Raw genomic sequence first — 25,284 nt, forward strand, 5'->3', positions numbered from 1 at the left:
ACCGTTCCAACACCCCACTCTCTTGAGTGTAGGCAGTTGGTTCATTCGAAAACTGAGGTATAGAGATCTTTTTGGGCACAGGAAAATTAGTATATACCTCGGGATCTGTCTCCTCTTATACACAAGTTTTGAATATTCCTTGTATAGACCATACTTGGCCATATCCTCTGATGTTCTACTGCTGTTACAAATCAAACTGCTGTGATAAAGTCCCTTCTGTGCTTCTCTGTCAACTAGAGTAATTTCTTTCAAGCATTAGTGTCTGTGCGCAGCTGTAGGAGAATGGGGGGAACGTTAGTACCCTCTGACTTTACCTGTGAAAGCAGGCCCGGCTTCTGCTGAACATCCTGTGTTGTGAGGAAGGCAACAATCTCCCCAAGGGTTTCTCCCCTGAGGAGGGTGTGGAGCAGGACAAACCCTCCCTCTTTCACGGCTCCTGCCATGTTGGAGAGGTTCTCTGGAGGGTTCTGGAGAAGGTTCATGGAGCAGTTGCATACCAGCATGTCAGCACCGCTCAGATTAGCTGGTGCGGTGCCTGAGGGGTCCCACTGGGCAATGGACAGTCCTGACTCTTTGAGCTGGTCTTCACTGGCCGACAGGCTGTCTAGTGTGAGGTCAGTGATGCTGTAGTCTAACTGCAGCATGGGTTGCGTGTTCAACAGTGACGGAATGCGGGAGAACATTTGCCCATCTCCTGCCAATGCCTGAGAGAGGGAAGAAAGAGGTCAGAGGTCAGGGCCTTTACAGAAACTGGGAGAGATGGATTTCAGAAGAGCATGCCTGGAACCCACCTCCACAATTTTCATTTTAGAACCCGTTGTGTTTTCCAGTGCGATGTCCACGCAGCTCTTCAGGTGTTGCGAGTCCAGGAGCCCTGTCAAGAGCGGATCCTCAAGGAGCAGCCCCCTCTCGTGAATGACGGTGTTCTCAAGCTCAGAGTGCAAGTTTCCATTGAGTTCCAACTGACAGATCCGGGTGATAAGTCTGAGGAGACCTTTCTCAGTGATTTCGGTTACTGGGCCAGTGTCCGCCCCCTCCAGTCCAGGAATGGCCAAGCTGACACCATGCTGCTTTACTTTGACCTGTAATTCCCGGACCCGACCTAAAGAAGACAGACACTTATTATTTCCCTAAACATCGGTCAACTGGATAACAATTTTGTGCTGCAGATTTTGGGGTGATTCCCTGTTCAATACCAGACTTCCTGTGCTCCGTAAAGTCTGAATGGTATAATTTAAGGCAAGTGCAAGTGTATGAAAGTGCTTCTGGAGAAGATAAGACAAATTCCACCGGCCCTGCATCTTAGAGTGTTACCACTTCCACATGCAGATTCGACACCTCTATATCAGCCATAACCCAGTCAAAGCGATGCAACCTGATGCCTATCTCTGCTATATGAGGCCCACACAAGTACAATTTCAGCCTTGAAAAATAGACATGCCGTGTAAGGTCAATGTCTGCAAAATCTGTGCATCTTGAGGGACAGTTAGGCCTAAGGCTTAGCTTAGTCAGATCTGTGTACTGTGAGACATAGCCCTGCTGTAGGACTCCTACACATACATGACCTGTGCCTTTTGAGGGATAAGTAAGGTGTCTAAGATGTTAGGAGACTGCACACACAGTGATTATCAGTGGTAGTTCTGTAGAGCGAAAGATGCACCCACATGATATGAAAGGTTGTTGATGTACCCAAGCCTTGACTTCATCCCTCGCCTCTTCACCTTGCCCCTCGTCTACGGGATGTGTGCATGGTGATGGGGGCTTTTCAATCATTAGCATAGAGATAATTTGGTCTGAGGATGCAGGGTTTTTCAGTGTGCAGGTTACGAAACATAATACTACCTTTGCAAAGTGCCAGGAAGGTTCGAAGCCGAGAATCAGTGGTCAAACACTCCTCCTCAAAGTAGGGGACGAAAGTGAATTTCTCCAGTATGGGCGGTGTCTGCTGCTGCTGGCGACGTGGGGCAATAGTGGCATGGAGTCCTGCGAGCTGTACACCTCCTGCCACGATCATGTCCAAGCATCGATTAACGATCACTTTTGCAGCTGCAAAATAATAGTCAGAGATGAGCGAGTTAGTAAAAGGAACATTTGCATGCACCTCCAAGCTCTCGACATTGTGAAGAAAGAGGTATCGGCCATAGCCTTCAGGATTTCCAGGATGCTCCATCACTGGACATAGTGAAAAGACTAATCAGGAAATACCACACGGGAATCCAAAACAGGGAAGCAGCCGAGGCAAACACTGGCTCAAAGGGAGAACACTTCTCAGAGGTGTGCGAAGACCTTGGAGAGCCTAAGTACTTACCGTCTTTACCGTCGCTGTGCAGACACACGCGTTCTTGATGTAAGGTGGGATCGATGCACACAGAGCGAATCCTTGTGGGCAAGCGCAGGTTGCGGCCCGCCATCCCCACTACCATCATCTGTAGCATGGTGTCCAGGAAGGTCACCCAGTTCCCATTCCACATCAGTTTCCCCACATCTCCTGCAGAAAAGAAGAGCAGAGAGAGAATCTACTCAGCCGTAACACTATCTATGCCCTTTGGAATCTGCCATTAAATCACTTGCTTAGCATGCGCTGGCCCTCCCAGTGGTTCATTACATGTAAGGACCTTCACAAATCTACAAGCATACTCAAATGACACTTATAGGGACCCAAGCGTCCCCTTGGATCTGCTGGCATTTTAAAATTATTTTATTGCGCTGATAGTTTGAGAGTAGTTCGCTTTTCCCACTATCGTTGCCTTCTGTGGAGGTCGGGTGGAGGCATTTATCAATCCTTAACTAACACCTGGCTGCAAAACCAGGCTTGTAAATGCATTCATTTTTAGCAGCATGGGTCTGGTAGATTTATATGATTTGCATTGGGTAGCAAGAATGTACCATATCTTTATAGGCCCCTGAAGGGTGCCTATCCCACATGGTCAACTCGAATAAGACCTGTGTCCAAGCAGAAATGCATGGGGAGGCAAATGCATTGAACTAGGCTACTGACATACCACTGCTATATATGCCAAGGGTGCCGCACAACAGCAGAACCCTCAATAGTACTGCATAAACGCCAAACACTACCACGCGGCGGCAGATAACCTTCCATGCCCAGACTTCTGTCTCCATCTTCAGGCCGTGCTTACACATTCACTGCTCCAGCAATACCTCTTACTGCTGCTTTGCAATGACAAGAACACCTATCATGTATGGTTTACATTGCCGCTTGCTTACTATTGGCACATTCTCAAAGGTAAACCTCTTTCATTGACCAGGGTTCAACTCAAAAGCTTGTCTTCTTGTCCCGTTGCCGCGCACATAGACACCAACCTGTGTTGTTCGACTCTATAATTCCCTGGAATGCGGGTCCATAGTCGTAGCCTCTCAGACGCAGCTCCTTGTAGATGTCTTTCTCCTTGAGGTAGAATTTAGGCACATTTTCAGAATCTTCATCCTTCAGATCATTTGTTTGGTTTCTGAAATTATTTAATGCGGTTTCTTCCAAGAGGGAGATCTTACCTAGCGGTAGAAAGGAAAGAGGTATGTGGGAAGTGTTGTACAGCTTGTGGTGGGAGATATCCTGTGTGACCCCACTTCAATTAGTGTTAGCTACGTACCACTCACAGACAGGTTGCCACCTTCAGAGACCTCAAAGCGGCTTGATGCTGGCATTAAATTGACTTCAAGCTGCACAGAACCTGCCAGGAGATGGGGCAACTGGTTAGAAATGAAAGAGTACCTCATCTGCCTTCCTTGTATTACACTTCAGCCCTATATATCTGGCCCTATGTCCCTCTTGTCTTCTTCGCTCACTCGCCCAACCCTCTTTTTTCTACTTGAATCTCTTCTCATAAAATTCTTTACAGTCTGTTGTACTTTGTCTATTCTGTGTAGAGATCATTTTTTCATTTCCAAACAACTCCAAAGCTATTATTTTCCTTCTCTCCTACGTGTTACTTACAACTATCTGGTGTCTGCTTCCATAGCTCAAATCTTTCTGGCTTCTTTACTGACTCCTCTGTGGACCCTGATCCCACACATCTATCTGGTTACTGACACTACTTCCTATCCCCAACCCATCCTCTTGCCCTCCATGACTCCTCCTCACCTGCTTTAGGAAGAATTGTTGCACGGTGGATCGTAACATCTTCAAACAAAACGGGCGTTGTTTCCATAACAACCCCTAAGTTCCGGGCTAGGGTCCTCCATGCCAGCACGAGGTACCCAGTTGCCGGGTAAAGAACTCGCCCATCAATGCAGTGCTCAATGAGAAAGTAATCAGGGGACTCTGGGTTAATTTCTGTTGGAATAAACAAACACAAGATCCCACTGAAAGACAAAAACAACCAACTCTAAACCAAAGAGAAGCCATCACCCATCAAATGTTGATTCCTTCCATCACTCAAAATAACCTTCCCATTATCTAAACAGCAAACATTAACCCCTGAGCACAGGCTACACGCTTTCACTGCCTCATTGCTCAAACTATGAGCATTAAGCCTCCCAAAGGTTACATTATTTGCAAACACCATGCGATGACCCCGGCGCCAGGCATTCATCCTCCCATCACTCAAACGTCATGTGCTCACCGCCTCCCTACTCATATTCTAAGCATCTAATCACTCAGACTGCAAGCATTCACTGCCTGAGCTCTGAAACTACTGACGCCCAATTTCTCAAATTCAAAGCAAGACATAACTTAACTCCTCCTATCTGTCAAACTGCACAATCCAATAAACATCCCATCCCTCTGTCTTTGTGCCGCCCATTAGCCATTCACAAAGCACTAAGGCCCATATCCCTCAGGTTCCCAAGACTGAGCCCTTTATGCTCCAGTCTAGAGGCTCTCGCTCCTCAGACTCCAAGATCCTGTCCTCCAATCCCTCAGACACTCCTCTCCTTCTGAATCTATGCATTGAACCTCCCATCTTTCAGACTGAAACCAATGCGACTCCCATTCAGATTTACAGCACTGATTGCCATTCCCCCAGACTTCAAGGATTAGCCCTTATATCCACCAGCCTTCAAGGATTGAATCCCTTAGCCCTTAACCTCAAATCCTGGTATCCTTATGTACCTTAGCCTGCCAGCAATGAGCCCCTTTGCATTAATCACACTATTGATAGCCTCTCTTTACGTGACATCAATTATATAACCCAAGCTAACACAGCCTCTATGGACTTTCTCTCTTAATGGAGAAACAGGTAACATTCTTTAGACTGGTGACTTCTCTTCAGCATTAGTGCTACGGTTCCAGTGGCGAACTAAACAGCCTGCTGTTTGGCTCGACGGTCAGGCAAGTTTTGAGTTTCGTTTTACACTTATGACTCAACCTTCTTCAGGCACATACCAATATTAAAAATGGTGGCTGAGCTCGATCCCCCAGAACCTGCAGGGAAATCTTCGGGTTTCGGCACATCCCAGGTCTGACTGTGGTCCCAGGTGATGAAAGGGGAAATGAGAGGGGTACCAACTGGTGCGGGATATTCCACCGGTGGAAACAGATTGTTAGAGTCCAGATTTATCCTGAGGAGACACAAAGAGAGGCATTAGAATGAGGTGTCCCAAAACTACAGGATGTCAATCCCCTTGAAACTTTGCTTAGGCGGCACATTGCCCATGAACCTCAAGACAAGATGAACATGCACTTATGTACATATTTGTAATGAGTCTTTGTGATGCCCAGCATGCACTGTGGAGTGGTTGCTTCACAGGGAGAGAGAGACATGATGGCATCAGAGCTTATATTTGAAGCTCAAAGGTTCTGAACCAATAAGATCTCTGCGTGAAACTGGTATTTTGTAATCGCCACTAGCTCTTAAAGCACAGAATGAGATTGACATTAACTAAGCAGGTTATATGCATGTATATGCATGTGCATCACTATCAGTAAAATATTCTCAATGAAAATGGCCACCTTATCTGGCCCACAAACAAGCGGAACCTCAACATAGAACCTCAGCATTGATAAGGTCACCTGCACAACCATCAGTGACAATCTGACTAGTAAGAGTGTTCGTTTGGCTAGTCTCCAATGGGGGCAAGTATAACCAAGTAAGGTCAAACTCAAAAGATGTGAATAGTATATTGACATGTCAGGAACAAGAAGAAATAGGCAAAGCAATTGCTAGACGGATTGAGAAATAAAATAATGGTCCATTACAAACACATAAAATAGGCACAATTAGTGGAGTCCTTCCCAATCAATTAGGAGGAGGTGGAGCAGAGCCATGAAATAGAAGTGCATGGTGGCTTCGGTCAGTATATACAGGTGAGAAAATGTCATAGACTTACATGGAGAAGACTGTAGGAAGTGCATCAAAACTCCTACAACAGTCTACCTCCAAACATAGAACAGAGACTGAAACAGGGCAATCTCCCCAAGCCAGATGGGTCAGACATCTCAAAGGATTGAGCAGGGAGGGTTTGGTTATTTTATGGGTGCTTCCAGGAAGAGAGACAAACATGCTATGTAGAATCATCAACAGTAAAATACCAACTATATTGCTATATTTCAATAAATATTTTGTAATCAGGAATTAAGAATTGAGGGGAGGTCATGGGCTGTTTTGGATATCCACACAAGGAGCAAGGTTTGTCCAGACTCCAAGGTGATCAATGGTCAGACTTTTCTAGGTGTGGGCCCTTTAAAAAAAAAAAGGTGGGCTCAGAAGTGGAAGGGCAGCAGCACATGTGGCACACTCTATGGTGTGGCCCCCAATTGGGTTGCAGCTCTTCAGAAACCAAAGAAGAAACCTGTCAAACGCCACAATGGTCTTCTCCTTCTGGCAGAAAATGGTGTCTCATTGTGGAGATATTGGAAATTCGGTAGAACCTCTTGGTAGATGTGCCTCAGGATAGGTTTCTATATCTCATACATCAATTTGTATAGTGTGATTGCTGCCTAGGTCTACTGGACATTCTACTAACTGTCCAATTGAAATATGAAGAATAAGTCGTCGTATACCATTAAGCGCTGTCACAATACAATATCTTGTATATTTCTATTGTGTGTTAATCTACATATTCAAATTTGACTGAAAAATATAATTGATCCACCATTGTAACGTATTCATTTGTATTTATTGCAACTTGAGTCCTAACACATGTTTCAACGCTGGGTCTTTTTCAAGGCATGCAGTATATTTGACCTAACTCCAAGGTGATCAATGGTCAAGCTTTTCTAGGTGTGAACCCTTGCAAAAAAGAAGGGAGATCAGGAGTGGCAGGTGTGAGAAACCTGAGGGTATCCTCACACCTACTCCCCTTGGATCCTCTTCACAGGTGATCAGGGAAAGGCCATTGCTTTTGGATCCTGACCCTACGGGTCAAAAGGTGAGAGAGGATTACCTGTTGAAGGGTCCCTGGGGATTGGGGAGCGGATATCCACAGGCGGGACATGGCATTCCCTTTTCCCTATTGAGAACCAACATACCCCTCCCCCGGCCTTCATGGGCTGTTGCAAACCATCTCTCCTTATTCAGCATATTATCACACTACGAATATCAGTGGCCTTGTGGAAAGATTTAATAAAACTCTAAAAACAATACTACACATGTTAGTGGAACAGGATGGTAGGAACTGGGTTCAAATGGTACCATGGACTGTTCACAGTTGGGAAAAGCCCTCAGGTATCGACAGGATTTTCCCAGTTTGAACTCCTTTATAGATGAGAACTTTGGGATGTCCTGGATATGTTGAGGGAAACATGGGCGGAGAGACAAGAAGCCCCAATTCCACTCTCCCAAACTGCAACTAGGCTTAAAGAACGTATGACAGATGTTAGATCTTTAGTACAGACACACATGGTTAAAGCACAGGAACAACAAAATACTTCCTATGCTAAAAAGGGTTCTCTAAGGTCCTTTTACATAGATCTAAAGGTGCTAGTACTATTGCCCACTTCTGAAATGAATCTTATACCTAATCGGCATGGACCATATGAGGTTCTAGAACAAATGGGTCTGTGTAATTAAAAGATCGCACAACCGGACGGCTGTCTTAAAACCCAAGTCTACCATATAAATCTGTTAAAGAATGGAGAGAAAATCCTTCGGCGTCTCAGACCATAATATTATCCTGTCTATTACCAGAAGATATGGATAACAATGCCTTAATTTCTCCTGACCTTAGTAACAACCAAAAGCAAGACCTGTATGACCTTATAAGACAGCTTTCTGATGTGTTTAGAGAGGAGGCCAGAAGAGTGAAGAATATTTATCATCATATCCGCACTCCCGGAGGCAATGTGGTACATTAAAAACCTTACCGATTACCCGAATTCCGCAAAGATTCCATCATCCAGGAAATGAAAAGCATGCTTCGGCTAACATCATAGAACCTTCTAGTAGTCCTTGGTCCTCCCCTATTGTGTTGGTGGCAAAACCTGAAGGAAGTTGGAGGTTTTGTATAGACTTTGGAAAGGTGAATGCCATCTCTGCCTTTGACGCTTACCCAATGCCCTGTATCGACGATCTGATTGATCGACTGGGTAATGCTGTCTACCTTTCAACACTAGATCTAACAAAAGGGTATTGGCAAGTCCCATTGTATGGGCCTGATAAAGAGAAAACTACCTTTGCTACTCCTATAGGATTGTTTCATTTTAAAGTCCTGCCTTTTGGTCTACATGGTGCTGTGGCAACATTTCAGAGGTTGATGGATAAAATCATACACCCATAATAAGATTTTTGCGTAGCCTATCTAGACGATGTTGTGATACATAACAAGACATGGGAAGATCATTTGTACCACCAAGCTGGCCCAATCTGCGGTTAAGTGGTTCTTTTTGTCGGTAATGGTACTGTCCTACCAAAGCAAGAGAAGATGGGAGCTGTTCTCGATACCCCGACTCCAAAAATCAAAAAAGATCTAAGGGCCTTTTTGGGGCTAATTGGTTACTACCGCAGGTTTATTCAAAATTTCTCCAATAAAACATCAAAATTAACTAACAATAAAAACGCTGCGCCCCAAAAGATCAGATGGGAGGAGGAAGATAAGATCTGTTATATGACCCTCAAACAAACCCTATGCCAGAGCCCCATTTTGAAATTAGCAGATGTTACTAAGGAGTTTATCCTCCAGACTAATGCTTCTTTAACGGCGTTAGGAACAGTCTTATCACAAAACCACAATGGTTTGGAACACCCAATTTTGTACATCAGTAGAAAGTTGTTCGCCAGGGAGAAAAACAACTCAGTCATCGAGTTAGAGACACTGGCAATGAAGTGGGCAGTGATACATCTTAAGTACTAGCTCTTGGGTGATAGGTTTCGATTAATAACAGACCACTCCCCTTTGATGTGGATTAGTCAGAGGAAGGAATCCAATCCTACGGTTATGCAGTTGTTCCTGGACCTTCAACCTTATTGCTTCACAGTTGAATACCGTAAGGGCCGAGGGGAAGGTAACGTGGACTTCCTCTCCCGGTTTCCCCCAGAAGCACCATAGTCCAACCTGCATAGGGGAAGGTTATGTGAGAAACCTGAGGGTATCCTCACACCTACTCCCCATGGATCTTCTTATCCAGTGGCCAGAGAAAGGCCATTGCTTTTGTATCCTGACCTTGAGATGGAGAAGCGAGGGAGGATCACCTGGGTAGAGGGTCCTTGTGGATTGGGGAGAGGAAATCCACAGGCGAGACACGGTATCCCCCTTTCCCAATTGAGAACCAACCTCCCCCTCCTTTATGGGTTGTTGCAAAACATCACCCCTTATTTCCCCGCATTCAATCCACTGTAGCACTGGGACAAGGAAGAGGTGACTAGGAGTAGTGAACACTAGTAAGTAACTTCACCACTCTAGTACTGAGACGAGGAAGAGGCCTGCAGACTGTTGTAAAGGTCAGGCATGTCTCAAGTGTTCCACTAATTGCGGCCAGGCAATTACAATTTGGGACTCACACCTGCAACCTGTCAAGTGGTTGCAGGTGTATAAAAAGGGAGGAAACAAGCAGCAAGGAGACCAGTGAGGAATCCTGTATGTTAGGAGACAAACAAGGTGGGTCCTGCAGGAGAGCCAGGATGCCAGCAGACGACACCAGGAAGCTGTGGAGTCAAGGGCCAAGTGGGATGCGAAAAGACTACAGGTGTGGGAGCCCCATTGGTCGGAGGTCCTCATCCGGAGCTGCGGATGCAGAAGAAAGAAGCAAAGTGACCGACAGTGTCTGCAGAGACAAAGCAGAGCTACCAGCAGGAGACAGAGAGAGACTAAAGTGTGAGCGGGACTCGCGGTTGAAGAAACACGTGTTGATGGAGCCGAATGTACAGCTGCACGGAGGAAACACCAGTGACCGGTGAGTGAAGAGGGAAGATCACTCAAACCGGGCAGCTTGTGGGGGCTGTGGGGAAACTGAAATTAAGTGCTGAATGAATGAAAAAGCATGTGCAAATTGAACTAAACCCAAAGCAATGGGTTGAAGACAAATAAGGACAATGTAACATGCAAGTGGCAACTAACAGATCACAGGTATTGAATACCGAACTGAATTAAGCTTTTGGCATACTATGACTCGATGAGAAGTGTGTGCGAAATTCATATGCTGCCTATTTGAAAAGTAGGCGTGAGTCTTATGAAAGGAAGCAAGTATGGAAGATTGCAAGAGAGCATGAAAGCAAAGTGGTGAAGGAACAAAACGACCACAAAGTGAACTATAAAAGGATGTATGTAAAACTATAATGTTCATCGATCAGCATTGACAAAGACAGCGTTGTCGAAGCAGGTGTTGGCCGAAAGTTCGAACTACTGATGCACACAGAATTAAATTGCAGACAGCCAAGCGCATCAAGTTATTTGTGTTGATTCTTATTTAATAGAATTGAAGTTTACCAACATTTCTTGCTAAAGGAATATGATTATTTAGGCTAGCGCAACCATCCAGAGCCACCCTGTGTCCTTTCTTACTTATCTTTTGAGGTTTGGAGTAGAGCCTCATGCCTCTGGTGGTGCAGCAATCCCTACTATACCCTAGGACATTGAGCGCACTGAGAATGGGATCTACCCACATTACTTAGTCTACAAAGTGAACTATATGTGAAAATATCAAAAATTAGTCATGGGCACCCCTCTACGAGAACGAACATGGCAGAAAAATTGCCTGTTCTTTGGGAAGGTGCCCACTCTAGAGTCCGCAGCCACACTTTAGCTCACTGTACCTTTCAAAGATGGGAAATAACCATTTGCATATCAGTCTTTGTCCCGCCCAGATGGGAAGTCCAGCACCGAAATGCTATGGCAATTCCTCTCTGAACAAGAGTACCAACAGCAACCCCATACACGTGTTTCAGCCTTGTTCAGCATCATCAGTGATGAAAGACTGATATGCAAATGGATACTTCCCATCTGTGAAAGGTACAGTGAGCTAAGGTGTGGCTGTGGACTCTAGAGTGGGTACCTTCCCAAAGAACAGTCCATTTTTGCTGTGTTCATTCTCACAGAGAGGCGCCCATAACTTGTTTTTGACGTGTGAAAATACACTGTGGCAAGGCCAGAGACTGGCAAAGGAAGGAACACATTGTGGCAAAGCCAAGAGGCTGACAAGGAGAAACCATGTGAGAGTGAACGATCACATAGATACTGAAGAACCTATGTGGGCATGAGAGCCCAGGGTTCCTGGTTGCGCGACCTGTAATGGGTGTACTGTGTGGTCTGACAACTGCACCTAGAACCCCAACTGTGAAAGCCAAAGCGGTTGCTGAAGTGAAACAAGGGAAAGAAATCTGATTGAACTGTTAAGAAACCAGAAAGAGTGTGACGTTAGTTTGGAGCTGTTTTTGAACATTGAAAGACTGAGAATAAGTACAAGTTGACTGTCTTGAACTCGGGAAAGGGAATCCCAAGGTTTTGTGGAACTATCTTGAACTTGGGGAAGGGAACCCAGAGGTTTTGTGGAACTGTCTTGAACTTGGGGAATGGGAGCTGAAAACTAAGCTAGGAGCTGGAATAAGCTCAGAACTTTGTTTGGAACACTATTTCTTTTTATTGTTGACACCCCTACACATTGTGTAGCTTTAGCTGTGAGGGCAAGTATATGTTTGGGACACAGACCTTAAAGTTGAACTTTCTGACTCGGACTTTCCTTGGTTTCTTTAGGTAGGGAAATCCCACATTAGCCTAGGGCAAGTTAGTCCTTCAACCATCCTGACATTTAAATTAATCAAAGAATTCTGTTTGACATTTGAATCTGTTGTCAGTGTCTTGCTTCACACTGCCTTCACACACGGCAGCAGTCAAGTGGCCCACTCTATGGTGTGGTCCATATTGGGTAACAGGTCTTCAGAAGCCAAGAAAGAAACCTCTCAAACACCGCAAGTGTCTCCTCTTTCTGACAGAAAATGGTGTCTCATTGTGGAGAGCCTTTCTCTCCAGAATACAACACAAAGGACAAGCAAAGCCAGAGAAGACAAGCCGGCAGGCGGCCCGGCAGGTCCCTTGCAGTGACCTATGATAAAGAATGCAACCTAGTGATTGGCCATATGTCTTCTCCCATAGTAGTGAGCTACAGCGGTAAGAGTGAAGGTGTTCTAGTCTTGTCACCAATCATAAGAGGAAGACCTTCCAGAGAGGACCCCTTCCCCCACAACCTCAGAGAAATTCAAAGTTAGACCATGTTTGTGGTGAATTCCACACAGAGCAGAGCTGCCTTTTACAGCAGGCAATGACTTAGTCAGCTTCTGCATTATAAATGTGCTGCCTCTGGACTTCCAACGCCACAATGAAGCTCAGCAGTAAGCTATTTACTGGCGGCCAGAGAGGAGACACTCGTTTCGATTGGTGGCCTAATCAGAAGCCTGGCTTGCGGTAGTCTCCTCTCCACACTCATGTGGCAATGCCCTCAACGCCCAATCAGTGGCCTTTACAGTACCCATCCCTTCACAACATGCCACAGCCCCCACGCTCCCCTGCAAAAGGGCAATCAACACCCACTCTCTGGCACTGGAAATTAGTAGGTGAGATGATATGGGATTTCAGCTTAGAACATTCCATTTGAAAGGTGGGTGGCATCCCATGCAAATTGGCCAATCATCTTGTCCATCCAAGTGAAGAACGTATCTGCCTCTCATAAACATGAACGCACAGGAGCTGATGTTGCTCCAAAGTGTTGAAAAGCACGTAGGCAGCTCCCCGCCACCAAATTTTAATCATTTGCACTGTGGAGTGGACGTCGCCCTTTTTCCCTGCACTTTTGCACTCTGCCGTGCAAAGTGAGTAAACACTTTTGTCATGGCAACCGTCACTCACAATTACAAATAAACATTGCCCAATATGCTTGCATGTCGGGCAACATTTAATTGTTATTGTACGCGCTGCCTTCCTTGCAAGCTTGGCAGGCAGTGTGTACAATGGATACCTATGGGGTCCACCTGTGTTATGCTGGTGCATAAAGCAGGCGGACTCCATAGGGATCTCAAGCATTTGCGCCAGTATGAAAATCCATGCTGGCACAAATATTGGAGCATTTGTATGGTGGATAGGAAGCAAGGCGGCGGAAACGCAAGTTGCGTTCCACCCCTCGACTCCGCCATAAAAATGACTTAAAATGAGCCGTGGTTTCAATGAAAGGCGGTAAAGCCTTACTCAAGGCTTTTATGCCTTCCATTTATGTTACGGCTTATTGGAACAGGATCTCCACAGTCTGAATTCTAGTAAATACAAAAATTAAAAAGAAAATATCAAACTCCTTTTCAAGTTAATTTGTGTATTTTGATTATCAGAATGTATCAGTTTGAACAGGGCTGCCACTGCCCCTAAGTATTGACCAATGAAAACAAGCAATATGAAAATGGGGAAAACGTCAGACTGAGGACCATCAGATCATAAAGGTGAAAGGCAAGGAGTAAAGGTACCAGGAAGGTTGCACGGCCAGCATGGGAGGCAGCATCGCCAAGTTACATTTTAAGAGCTCAGATTCAAGGGAAATGGCACCACACAACCACCCTCCTTGATCCTCAGCGACAAATGGCCCCTGTTCATAGCCACCACAACATCACAATCCATACTCTACACCAAAATAGAGCCATGACTATATGCAAATAAAAGGAACATCTCTCTCCGCTTTTATCGAGAGGGGCATACCAACAAGATCACCCACAACCCGAGAGGGGTACCTTTGGTCCCGGCTCACTCTGAACATACTCACCCTTGTAAGTAAATTTTCCCAATGTGTGTGAGGATGAACTCCAGGTTGTTGGCGTGTCCTCTCTTCATTAGTGGCAGGATCGTGCAGGTTGGCTTCAAACTCCTCCGCAGGATGGCCTGGAAGAGTAATGACCGAGAAGTGATCATCAGCTGATGCTGTCATTTTCATTTATTTTCATCAATTACATTTCCAGCGGCGCCTACAGTTCTTTAGATGCTTCTCTTGCTGAAGGGGAATATTCTGAAGGATCAGTGGGTAGAGTTGGATAAACTAATAGGTTTTGCATTATTTCCATCATCCACCTCGCATACCTTGACGACCTGATCAGTGTCGATCGAGTGGTCTCGGGAGGATAGCTGAGGGGCAACATGCTCGCCTTGGATGCAAGGCGACACCGAGCAATACAGGTTCGATCCTCGGCTCTGCGCTTAGAAACCTCTAAGTATTAAGTGCTCTATAAATACCCAATCATATCATATATCACCAAGTGAGTAAAAGAGGGAGATGAGCATGTCCCCCCTCATCTTCCCGTCAGAGCATGCATGAGGACCATGCTTAATTTAATCATGTGACCCAGAGCAACAGCTTTGCTACCACTCTAGAGAGCAGTAACGGAGCACGATATGGGTAGGAGCGGCCCGACACCAGGCTTGGACTCATCTACAGTGCAATAAGACAATCCCCGAAGGGTCAGCCATGACTCTAGGATGGGCCGTTTTATTTTTTCCGAATGGACCACGTTTTGGGCCAGTATCTTAAGCTATTATACTAGTTTTTACCAATGTCATTAAGCAAATATGTTTTCAAATGTATTATTTGCAACATATTGTACATAAAAAAACCCTTGCATAGTACTCAAACAGTCTGTTCTGGATAGTAATGAATTGTAATGTGTGACTGTGGGCCTCTTTTTCATTCGGTGCCTGAGCGGATTAAATGCCCCAGTCCACCACTGCCTGACACTGCCTCTCCTGGCTTCTGGAAATGTATGCATAACCAAATTTAGCAATCCCATAACCCCCACCCCTCCCAACCCTGGATAGCAGGACCTGGAGTGTGCCACTCCTGGCTGAGGGTCTGAGTACCATGAATAGGAGCGCACAGCTGGGAGCGCGTCCTCAAACCCCGGTCTACGTATCTCGGGAGCCACTCAGAAACATCTGCAGACTAACTGTGCAGATGTATTAACGTCCAACCTCACAATGTCCTCCCGGTGGACACACGTTCTGGAGTGGCCGCAGGGCATCATTTAGCACTATATAAAACACCTAGATTAACGTTTCAGAAAATAGGGTCCCCCGGCAGCTACACTCTCAAAAGGTCTGTTTCCATGTGTCTCCAGCAACAGGCTTAATGAGCTCAGCCAGTGCTGCTGGCTTCAGGACTCAAGGGTCAATATTATATAGACTACTTCATGGTTCATGATGGAATTCTTTTATTTTTAGGTTGTGCTTCCTGTGGAGGTTGATGTGTTTACGGTGCTGAGATGATTCTATACATACTGGAGTAGGTTATATAGTCGCATTAGGTGTTTTTAGGGAGAACATTGACTTTACTGTGGTTTCTCTGTATGTGTATGCTTCTTTGTAAAATGACCCCACGTTCTGTTATCATTTATCATAGCCTTATAGTCTGCAGGTGGGAGCTATGCCAGCTATTCAAGGGCCAGGCAGCTAACTAAACCACCAGAGGCAGGGTTGTGGGGGGCTATAGCCCGGAATCATTTGGTTGTAGCGCCCGGGTAGAAGCTCAGGGGCTACACCCAAAAGGCTAGCTAGCCCCGAGTCCCGACAGTCCCGACATTAGCGTAGCCCCGGATCTTTTCCAGAGCTAGCAACACCCCTGTAAAACACGAACCTTGGACCGTTAAGGAGGCTCACATGCCATAATGGTCACTATAGGTCGCATCTGCAGGCTAAAAGACAGTTGGGACACGGGCCAACAAAGCGGGCGTTAGGAATACTCTTAGCGACGTAAACAAGATGGCAGTCTAAACGCAATGCTTAACTTGGACCCGTGGCCATGTTTCCCGTTCTGACATCCACCCCAGGAGGACTCAAAGATGCCTGCTCTCAAAGCAAAAGGAGCCAGAAAGTGGCATGCCCACCCTCACCCCCCCCCCCCCACACACACACAATGGCAAGGCAGAGCTTGGAAGGGAGAACATGGTGCAGCCATGGAAACAGGTGCAGCTGTACCCGGAAGGAAATGCACAGATGAGGAGAAAGGAAAAGCCTGGTGGGGACGCTGTGGCACGTGCCTAGTGTTAGATCAAACAGAGGTACATGAAATAAAAAACAGTAAGAGGGACAGCTTGAAAATATGGATTACTGTTCCAGCCAAAGAAATGTAAAAATCTACCATTCATCAAGATTGAGTTTGCAATCAAACATGAATACACATCATTTTCTGAATACTCGCAATGGAGTTCTCGTCCAACCCGCCCCCGCTCCTCCCCCACCACCCGATCCTTGTTCTTTCAAGTTACTGTGCCTAGACTCCACTGACTAGGTGTCACATTCTGGAAAGCCTGGAACTATGGGTGACAGAACTTCTCAGAACATATTCCTCTATCGCCATTCAATGGCAACGCAAAAGGTAGACATGTGGATTGAACAATGTCCGCAATTCTAGAACATGCCAGCTCTTCCCCGAGCCCCCCCTCCTCTACAACATGTCAGCTTTTCCCAGAGACCCCCCTCCTCTAGAACATGCCAGCTCTTCCCCGAGCCCCCCCTCCTCTACAACATGTCAGCTCTTCCCAGAGACCCCCCTCCTCTAGAACATGCCAGCTTTCCCCGAGTCTCCCCCTCCTCTAGAACATGCCAGCTCTTCCCACAGTCTACCCCTCCTCTAGAACATGCCAACTCTTCCCTGAGTCCCCACCTCCTCTAGAACATGCCAGCTCTTCCCCGAGCCCCCCCTCCTCTACAACATGTCAGCTCTTCCCAGAGACCCCCCTCCTCTAGAACATGCCAGCTCTTCCCCGAGCCCCCCCTCCTCTACAACATGTCAGCTCTTCCCAGAGACCCCCCTCCTCTAGAACATGCCAGCTCTTCCCCGAGCCCCCCCTCCTCTACAACATGTCAGCTCTTCCCAGAGACCCCCCTCCTCTAGAACATGCCAGCTTTCCCCGAGTCTCCCCCTCCTCTAGAACATGCAAACTCTTCCCACAGTCTACCCCTCCTCTAGAACATGCCAACTCTTCCCTGAGTCCCCACCTCCTCTAGGACATGCCAGCTCTTCCCCGAGCCCCCCCTCCTCTACAACATGTCAGCTCTTCCCAGAGACCCCCCTCCTCTAGAACATGCCAGCTCTTCCCCGAGCCCCCCCCTCCTCTACAACATGTCAGCTTTTCCCAGAGACCCCCCTCCTCTAGAACATGCCAGCTCTTCCCCGAGCCCCCCCCTCCTCTACAACATGTCAGCTTTTCCCAGAGACCCCCCTCCTCTAGAACATGCCAGCTCTTCCCCGAGCCCCCCCTCCTCTACAACATGTCAGCTCTTCCCCGAGCCCCCCCTCCTCTACAACATGTCAGCTTTTCCCAGAGACCCCCCTCCTCTAGAACATGCCAGCTCTTCCCCGAGCCCCCCCTCCTCTACAACATGTCAGCTCTTCCCAGAGACCCCCCTCCTCTAGAACATGCCAGCTCTTCCCCGAGCCCCCCCTCCTCTACAACATGTCAGCTTTTCCCAGAGACCCCCCTCCTCTAGAACATGCCAGCTCTTCCCCGAGCCCCCCCTCCTCTACAACATGTCAGCTCTTCCCAGAGACCCCCCTCCTCTACAACATGTCAGCTCTTCCCCGAGCCCCCCCTCCTCTACAACATGTCAGCTTTTCCCAGAGACCCCCCTCCTCTAGAACATGCCAGCTCTTCCCCGAGCCCCCCCTCCTCTACAACATGTCAGCTCTTCCCAGAGACCCCCCTCCTCTAGAACATGCCAGCTCTTCCCCGAGCCCCCCCTCCTCTACAACATGTCAGCTCTTCCCAGAGACCCCCCTCCTCTAGAACATGCCAGCTTTCCCCGAGTCTCCCCCTCCTCTAGAACATGCCAGCTCTTCCCACAGTCTCCCCCTCCTCTAGAACATGCCAGCTCTTCCCCGAGCCCCCCCTCCTCTACAACATGTCAGCTTTTCCCAGAGACCCCCCTCCTCTAGAACATGCCAGCTTTCCCCGAGTCTCCCCCTCCTCTAGAACATGCCAGCTCTTCCCACAGTCTCCCCCCTCCTCTAGAACATGCCAACTCTTCCCTGAGTCCCCACCTCCTCTACAACATGTCAGCTCTTCCCAGAGACCCCCTCCTCTAGAACATGCCAGCTCTCCCCCGAGCCCCCCTCCTCTAGAACATGCCAGCTCTTCCCCGAGCCCCCCCTCCTCTACAACATGTCAGCTTTTCCCAGAGACCCCCCTCCTCTAGAACATGCCAGCTTTCCCCGAGTCTCCCCCTCCTCTACAACATGTCAGCTCTTCCCAGAGACCCCCCTCCTCTAGAACATGCCAGCTCTTCCCCGAGCCCCCCCTCCTCTACAACATGTCAGCTCTTCCCAGAGACCCCCCTCCTCTAGAACATGCCAGCTCTTCCCCGAGCCCCCCTCCTCTACAACATGTCAGCTCTTCCCAGAGACCCCCCTCCTCTAGAACATGCCAGCTCTTCCCCGAGCCCCCCCTCCTCTACAACATGTCAGCTCTTCCCAGAGACCCCCCTCCTCTAGAACATGCCAGCTTTCCCCGAGTCTCCCCCTCCTCTAGAACATGCCAGCTCTTCCCACAGTCTCCCCCTCCTCTAGAACATGCCAGCTCTTCCCCGAGCCCCCCCTCCTCTACAACATGTCAGCTTTTCCCAGAGACCCCCCTCCTCTAGAACATGCCAACTTTCCCCGAGTCTCCCCCTCCTCTAGAACATGCCAGCTCTTCCCACAGTCTCCCCCCTCCTCTAGAACATGCCAACTCTTCCCTGAGTCCCCACCTCCTCTACAACATGTCAGCTCTTCCCAGAGACCCCCTCCTCTAGAACATGCCAGCTCTCCCCCGAGCCCCCCTCCTCTAGAACATGCCAGCTCTTCCCCGAGTCCCTCTCCTCTAGAACATGTCAGCTCTTCCCCATGTCCCCCCTCCTCTAGAACATGCTAGCTCTCCCCTGAGTCCCCCCTTCTCTAGAACATGCCAGGTCTTCCCCGAGTCCCCCAACCTCTAGAACATGGCAGCTCTTACCCGAGTCTCCCCCTCCTCTAGAACATGGCAGCTCTCCCCCGAGCCCCACTCCCCTGGAACATGCCAGCTCTTCCCAAGTCTCCCCCTCCTCTAGAACATGCCAGCTTTCCCCGAGTCTCCCCCTCCTCTAGAACATGCCAGCTCTTCCCCGAGCCCCCCCTCCTCTACAACATGTCAGCTTTTCCCAGAGACCCCCCTCCTCTAGAACATGCCAGCTTTCCCCGAGTCTCCCCCTCCTCTAGAACATGCCAGCTCTTCCCACAGTCTCCCCCTCCTCTAGAACATGCCAACTCTTCCCTGAGTCCCCACCTCCTCTAGGACATGCCAGCTCTTCCCCGAGTCCCCCTCCTCTAGAACATGCCAGCTCTTCCCAAGTCTTCCCCTCCTCTAGAACATGCCAGCTCTTCCCAGAGTCCCCCTCCTCTAGAACATGCCAGCTCTTCCCCGAGCCCCCCTCCTCTAGAACATGCTAGCTCTCCCCCGAGTCCCCCCTCCTCTAGAACATGCCAGCTCTTCCCCATGCCCCCCCCTCCTCTAGAACATGCTAGCTCTCCCCCGAGTCCCCCCTTCTCTAGAACATGCCAGGTCTTCCCCGAGTCCCCCAACCTCTAGAACATGGCAGCTCTTACCCGAGTCTCCCCCTCCTCTAGAACATGGCAGCTCTTCCCCGAGTCCCCCCTCCTCTAGAACATGCCAGCTCTTCCCAAGTCCCCCCTCCTCTAGAACATGCCAGCTCTTCCCCGAGTCCCACCTCCTCTAGAACATGCCAGCTCTTCCCAAGTCTCCCCCTCCTCTAGAACATGCCAGCTCTTCCCTGAGTCCCCCTACTCTAGAGCATGCAGCTCTTCCCCGAGTCCCCCCTCCTCTAGAACATGCAAGCTTCCCACCCCGAGTAACCCCCTCCTCGAGACCATGCCAGCTCTCCCCCAACTCCCCCCTCCTCTACAACATGCCAGCTCTCCCCCGAGTCCCCCTCCTCTAGAACATGCCAGCTCTTCCCCGAGTCCCCCCTCCTCTAGAATATGCCAGCTCTTCCCCGAGTCCCCCACTCCTCTAGAACATGCTAGCTTGCCCCCGAGTCCCCTTCCTCTAGAACATGCCAGCTCTTCCCCAGAGACCCCCCTCCTCTAGAACATGCCACCTCTTCCCCGAGTCCCCCCTCCTCTAGAACATGCCAGCTTTTCCCCGAGTCTCCCCCTCCTCTAGAACATGCCAGCTTTCCCAGAGTCTCCCCCTCCTCTAGAACATGCCAGCTCTTCCCCGAGTCTCCCCCTCCTCTAGAACATGCCAGCTCTTCCCACAGTCTCCCCCTTCTCTAGAACATGCCAACTCTTCCCACAGTCTCCCCCTCCTCTAGAACATGCCAGCTCTTCCCCGAGTCCCCCCTCCTCTAGAACATGCCAGCTCTTCCCCTAGTCCCCCCTCCTCTAGAACATGCCAGCTCTTCCCTGAGTCTCCCCCTCCTCTGGAACATGCCAGCTGTTCCCGAGTCTCCCCTCCTCTACAACATGCCAGCTCTTCCCACAGTCTCCTCCTTCTCTAGAACATGGAAACTCTTCCCACAGTCTCCCCCTCCCCTGGAACATGCCAGCTCTTTCCAGAGTCCCCCCTCCTCTAGAACATGTCAGCTCTTCCCCGAGTCCCCCCTCCTCTAGAACATGCCAGCTCTTCCCACAGTCTCCCCCTCCTCTAGAACATGCCAACTCTTCCCTGAGTCCCCACCTCCTCTAGGACATGCCAGCTCTTCCCCGAGTCCCCCTCCTCTAGAACATGCCAGCTCTTCCCAAGTCTTCCCCTCCTCTAGAACATGCCAGCTCTTCCCAGAGTCCCCCTCCTCTAGAACATGCCAGCTCTCCCCCGAGCCCCCCTCCTCTAGAACATGCCAGCTCTTCCCCGAGTCCTTCTCCTCTAGAACATGCCAGCTCTTCCCCATGTCCCCCCCTCCTCTAGAACATGCTAGCTCTCCCCCGAGTCCCCCCCTTCTCTAGAACATGCCAGGTCTTCCCCGAGTCCCCCAACCTCTAGAACATGGCAGCTCTTACCCGAGTCTCCCCCTCCTCTAGAACATGGCAGCTCTTCCCCGAGTCCCCCCTCCTCTAGAACATGCCAGCTCTTCCCAAGTCCCCCCTCCTCTAGAACATGCCAGCTCTTCCCCGAGTCCCACCTCCTCTAGAACATGCCAGCTCTTCCCAAGTCTCCCCCTCCTCTAGAACATACCAGCTCTTCCCTGAATCCCCCTACTCTAGAGCATGCAGCTCTTCCCCGAGTCCCCCCTCCTCTAGAACATGCAAGCTTCCCACCCCGAGTAACCCCCTCCTCGAGACCATGCCAGCTCTCCCCCAACTCCCCCCTCCTCTACAACATGCCAGCTCTCCCCCGAGTCCCCCTCCTCTAGAACATGCCAGCTCTTCCCCGAGTCCCCCCTCCTCTAGAATATGCCAGCTCTTCCCCGAGTCCCCCACTCCTCTAGAACATGCTAGCTCGCCCCCGAGTCCCCTTCCTCTAGAACATGCCAGCTCTTCCCCAGAGTCCCCCCTCCTCTAGAACATGCCACCTCTTCCCCGAGTCCCCCCTCCTCTAGAACATGCCAGCTTTTCCCCGAGTCTCCCCCTCCTCTAGAACATGCCAGCTTTCCCAGAGTCTCCCCCTCCTCTAGAACATGCCAGCTCTTCCCAGTCTCCCCCTTCTCTAGAACATGCCAACTCTTCCCACAGTCTCCCCCTCCTCTAGAACATGCCAGCTCTTCCCCGAGTCCCCCCTCCTCTAGAACATGCCAGCTCTTCCCCTAGTCCCCCCTCCTCTAGAACATGCCAGCTCTTCCCTGAGTCTCCCCCTCCTCTGGAACATGCCAGCTGTTCCCCGAGTCTCCCCTCCTCTACAACATGCCAGCTCTTCCCACAGTCTCCTCCTTCTCTAGAACATGGAAACTCTTCCCACAGTCTCCCCCTCCCCTGGAACATGCCAGCTCTTTCCAGAGTCCCCCCTCCTCTAGAACATGTCAGCTCTTCCCTGAGTCCCCCCTCCTCTAGAACATGCCAGCTCTTCCCACAGTCTCCCCCTCCTCTAGAACATGCCAACTCTTCCCTGAGTCCCCACCTCCTCTAGGACATGCCAGCTCTTCCCCGAGTCCCCCTCCTCTAGAACATGCCAGCTCTTCCCAAGTCTTCCCCTCCTCTAGAACATGCCAGCTCTTCCCCGAGTCCCTCTCCTCTAGAACATGCCAGCTCTTCCCCATTTCCCCCCTCCTCTAGAACATGCTAGCTCTCCCCCGAGTCCCCCCTCCTCTAGAACATGCCAGGTCTTCCCCGAGTCCCCCAACCTCTAGAACATGGCAGCTCTTACCCGAGTCTCCCCCTCCTCTAGAACATGGCAGCTCTTCCCCGAGTCCCCCCTCCTCTAGAACATGCCAGCTCTTCCCAAGTCCCCCCCTCCTCTAGAACATGCCAGCTCTTCCCTGAGTCCCCCTCCTCTAGAGCATGCAGCTCTTCCCCGAGTCCCCCCTCCTCTAGAACATGCAAGCTTCCCACCCGAGTATCCCCCTCCTCTAGAACATGCCAGCTCTCCCCCAACTCCCCCCTCCTCTACAACATTCCAGCTCTCCCCCGAGTCCCCCTCCTCTAGAACATGCCAGCTCTTCCCCGAGTCCCCCCTCCTCTAGAATATGCCAGCTCTTCCCCGAGTCCCCCACTCCTCTAGAACATGCTAGCTTGCCCGAGTCCCCTTCCTCTAGAACATGCCAGCTCTTCCCACAGTCTCCCCCTTCTCTAGAACATGCCAACTCTTCCCACAGTCTCCCCCTCTTCTGGAACATGCCAACTCTTCCCACAGTCTCCCCCTGCTCAGAACATGCCAGCTCTTCCCCGAGTCCCCCCCTCCTCTAGAACATGCCAGCTCTTCCCCGAGTCTCCCCCTCTTCTGGAACATGCCAGCTCTTCCCCGAGTCTCCCCCTCTTCTGGAACATGCCAGCTCTTCCCTGAGTCTCCGCCTCCTCTAGAACATGCCAGCTCTTCCCCAAGTCTCCCCCCTCCTCTAGAACATGCCAGCTCCTCCCACAGTCTCCCCCTCCCCTGGAACATGCCAGCTCTTCCCAGAGTCCCCCCTCCTCTAGAACATGCCAGCTCTTCCCCGAGTCTCCCCCTCCTCTAGAACATGCCAGCTCCTCCCACAGTCTCCCCCTTCTCTAGAACATGCAAACTCTTCCCACAGTCCCCCCCTCCCCTGGAACATGCCAGCTCTTCCCCGAGTCCCCCCTCCTCTAGAACATGCCAGCTCTTCCCCGAGTCCCCCCTCCTTGCAGTATAATAATAGTAAAAAGTGTCTGATAGTGCTGCCTTTTATATGTGTATGACGCGATTACATGTTGCTTGTTCGCTGTCAATTTCTGAATATATAGATTACATCATTATCTATCCCAAGCTTTTTAGTCTAATCCTTGACTTTTCCCTCCAGATTCTTGTGAAGTGTAAGGTTGAGGAATTTCGGAAACACAGAGAGTGTCAGGGGAGGCCTACAAACAGTAGGAGGATGTTACAGAGGGAGTGAAAACCTTTTTACCCAACAATTAATAACATCAAGACTTGGAAGAAATGTGGAAACCCCTTTCTTGGAAATATGAAATTCAACGTCTTCATCTGCAAAGAACAAACGTGTTCTCGATGGAAACTATCGCCTCACATCTGGCGGGTTCCAGCACCTCCATGACGTAACCCCCAAGCCATCAGAAGCGCTAGGGAAGGGCTATCCCACAACACAGTACGATGCCTGACCTGAGGATTCTTCAAAGTGTGTACCGCCAGTGTCAGTGTCCGCCCAGCAGGGCGAGGCTACACCGGCCCACACCAAGAATGAAAGATGGCCTCTATTTAAATATTTAAATTGTTGAGGGGGTAAGCGCAGGAGTATGCTTATGCAAGTTTTCATTTATTAGAAAAAAGAAGGGTGAGCATACCACATACATTTAGAATGCTTTGATTCCATAAGGTGAAAGGGGGTCAATGTGTTTCACGCTGTATGGCACTTCTTCAAGGCCAAGGGATTACGCTTATATGACACTACACTGGGGGAATTGTCTTATAAACCTCGATCGCCAACCATGGCACTGGTCACAGTCCCATGGATTTTCCTGCAAAGTGTGTACTAATTGCATAGGAACACGCTTTAAAAAAAGATAACAAGGGGGCGTGGCTTGGAGCGCCATCGATGTGGTCGCTCCTCTGAAGCCGCCCGTGGGATGCCCACTGCCACCGCCAGATTATGGCGGTTCCGCTGAAGCTACCGTGTCGCCAATACCACCTAAGGCGACCAAAACCTACTCAGCTTAACTTGGCCCAGAATGATCACTGAACGCGGGAGCGTTCCATCCGAACGTAGCCGCGGAACTCTACCCCCGTCACCAGCCCAAGGAAACAAGATAGCGGCTTCGCCGGAGCCCAGCAGCACACTACGTGCCTCGTGGTGACGTGGCTGTGGAGAGCCGAGGAGCCGGAGGGGAGGAACGAGCAGAGGCCTGACACTCCTCGAGGGTCCGCAGACCCGCCAGCACAGAACCGCCCGGATCGTGTCAGTGGCAGCTGGAATCCACGGAAAGGGCTTCCCCTGCGGCGGCTTGTGACTGGAGCCCGCTGCGCTCGCATACTCAGCTGGGAGCGGGACTCTGGAGCCGTCGCTCCCCTCCTTTCCTGAGCGGACTCCAAACCCTGACGCACGTATCTGGGGAGCACCGGGAGCTGCAGGTGGGTCCTCCTCACCCCCGCTCTGATATTCGACTTCAGCCCTTCCCCCAGCATCAGCCGGCGCCATTGCTAACCACACGCTGGGAACATACGGAGGGACACGAACGAGGTCTCCCCAGTGTTCGACCGGTTCCAGGGACATAGGGGAATGAACGGAGGCCTGAAGGCCACCCCTGCCATCCAAATAAGCTCTGACCTACAGATCCAACTG

At 49.9% G+C, this 25,284-nt stretch overlaps 1 protein-coding gene across 1 annotated transcript in view; it reads right to left on the bottom strand.

Moving 5' to 3' along the window:
- The window catches only part of FASN (fatty acid synthase), a 297,582-nt gene that overhangs the window by 95,691 nt on the left and 176,607 nt on the right, over positions 1-25,284 (bottom strand). Inside the window, exons 15-23 of the mRNA XM_069655327.1 lie at positions 14,129-14,244; positions 5,342-5,517; positions 4,100-4,291; positions 3,609-3,689; positions 3,322-3,510; positions 2,309-2,488; positions 1,843-2,046; positions 792-1,102; positions 315-704 (exon numbers count right to left, since the gene is read on the bottom strand). Coding sequence (XP_069511428.1) covers positions 315-704; positions 792-1,102; positions 1,843-2,046; positions 2,309-2,488; positions 3,322-3,510; positions 3,609-3,689; positions 4,100-4,291; positions 5,342-5,517; positions 14,129-14,244 — 1,839 coding nt within the window. The remainder of the gene's footprint in view (positions 1-314; positions 705-791; positions 1,103-1,842; positions 2,047-2,308; positions 2,489-3,321; positions 3,511-3,608; positions 3,690-4,099; positions 4,292-5,341; positions 5,518-14,128; positions 14,245-25,284) is intronic.

This window comes from Ambystoma mexicanum, chromosome 3q, assembly GCF_040938575.1.
Source record: "Ambystoma mexicanum isolate Mex_15411 chromosome 3q, UKY_AmexF1_1, whole genome shotgun sequence".
NCBI lineage: Eukaryota > Metazoa > Chordata > Amphibia > Caudata > Ambystomatidae > Ambystoma > Ambystoma mexicanum.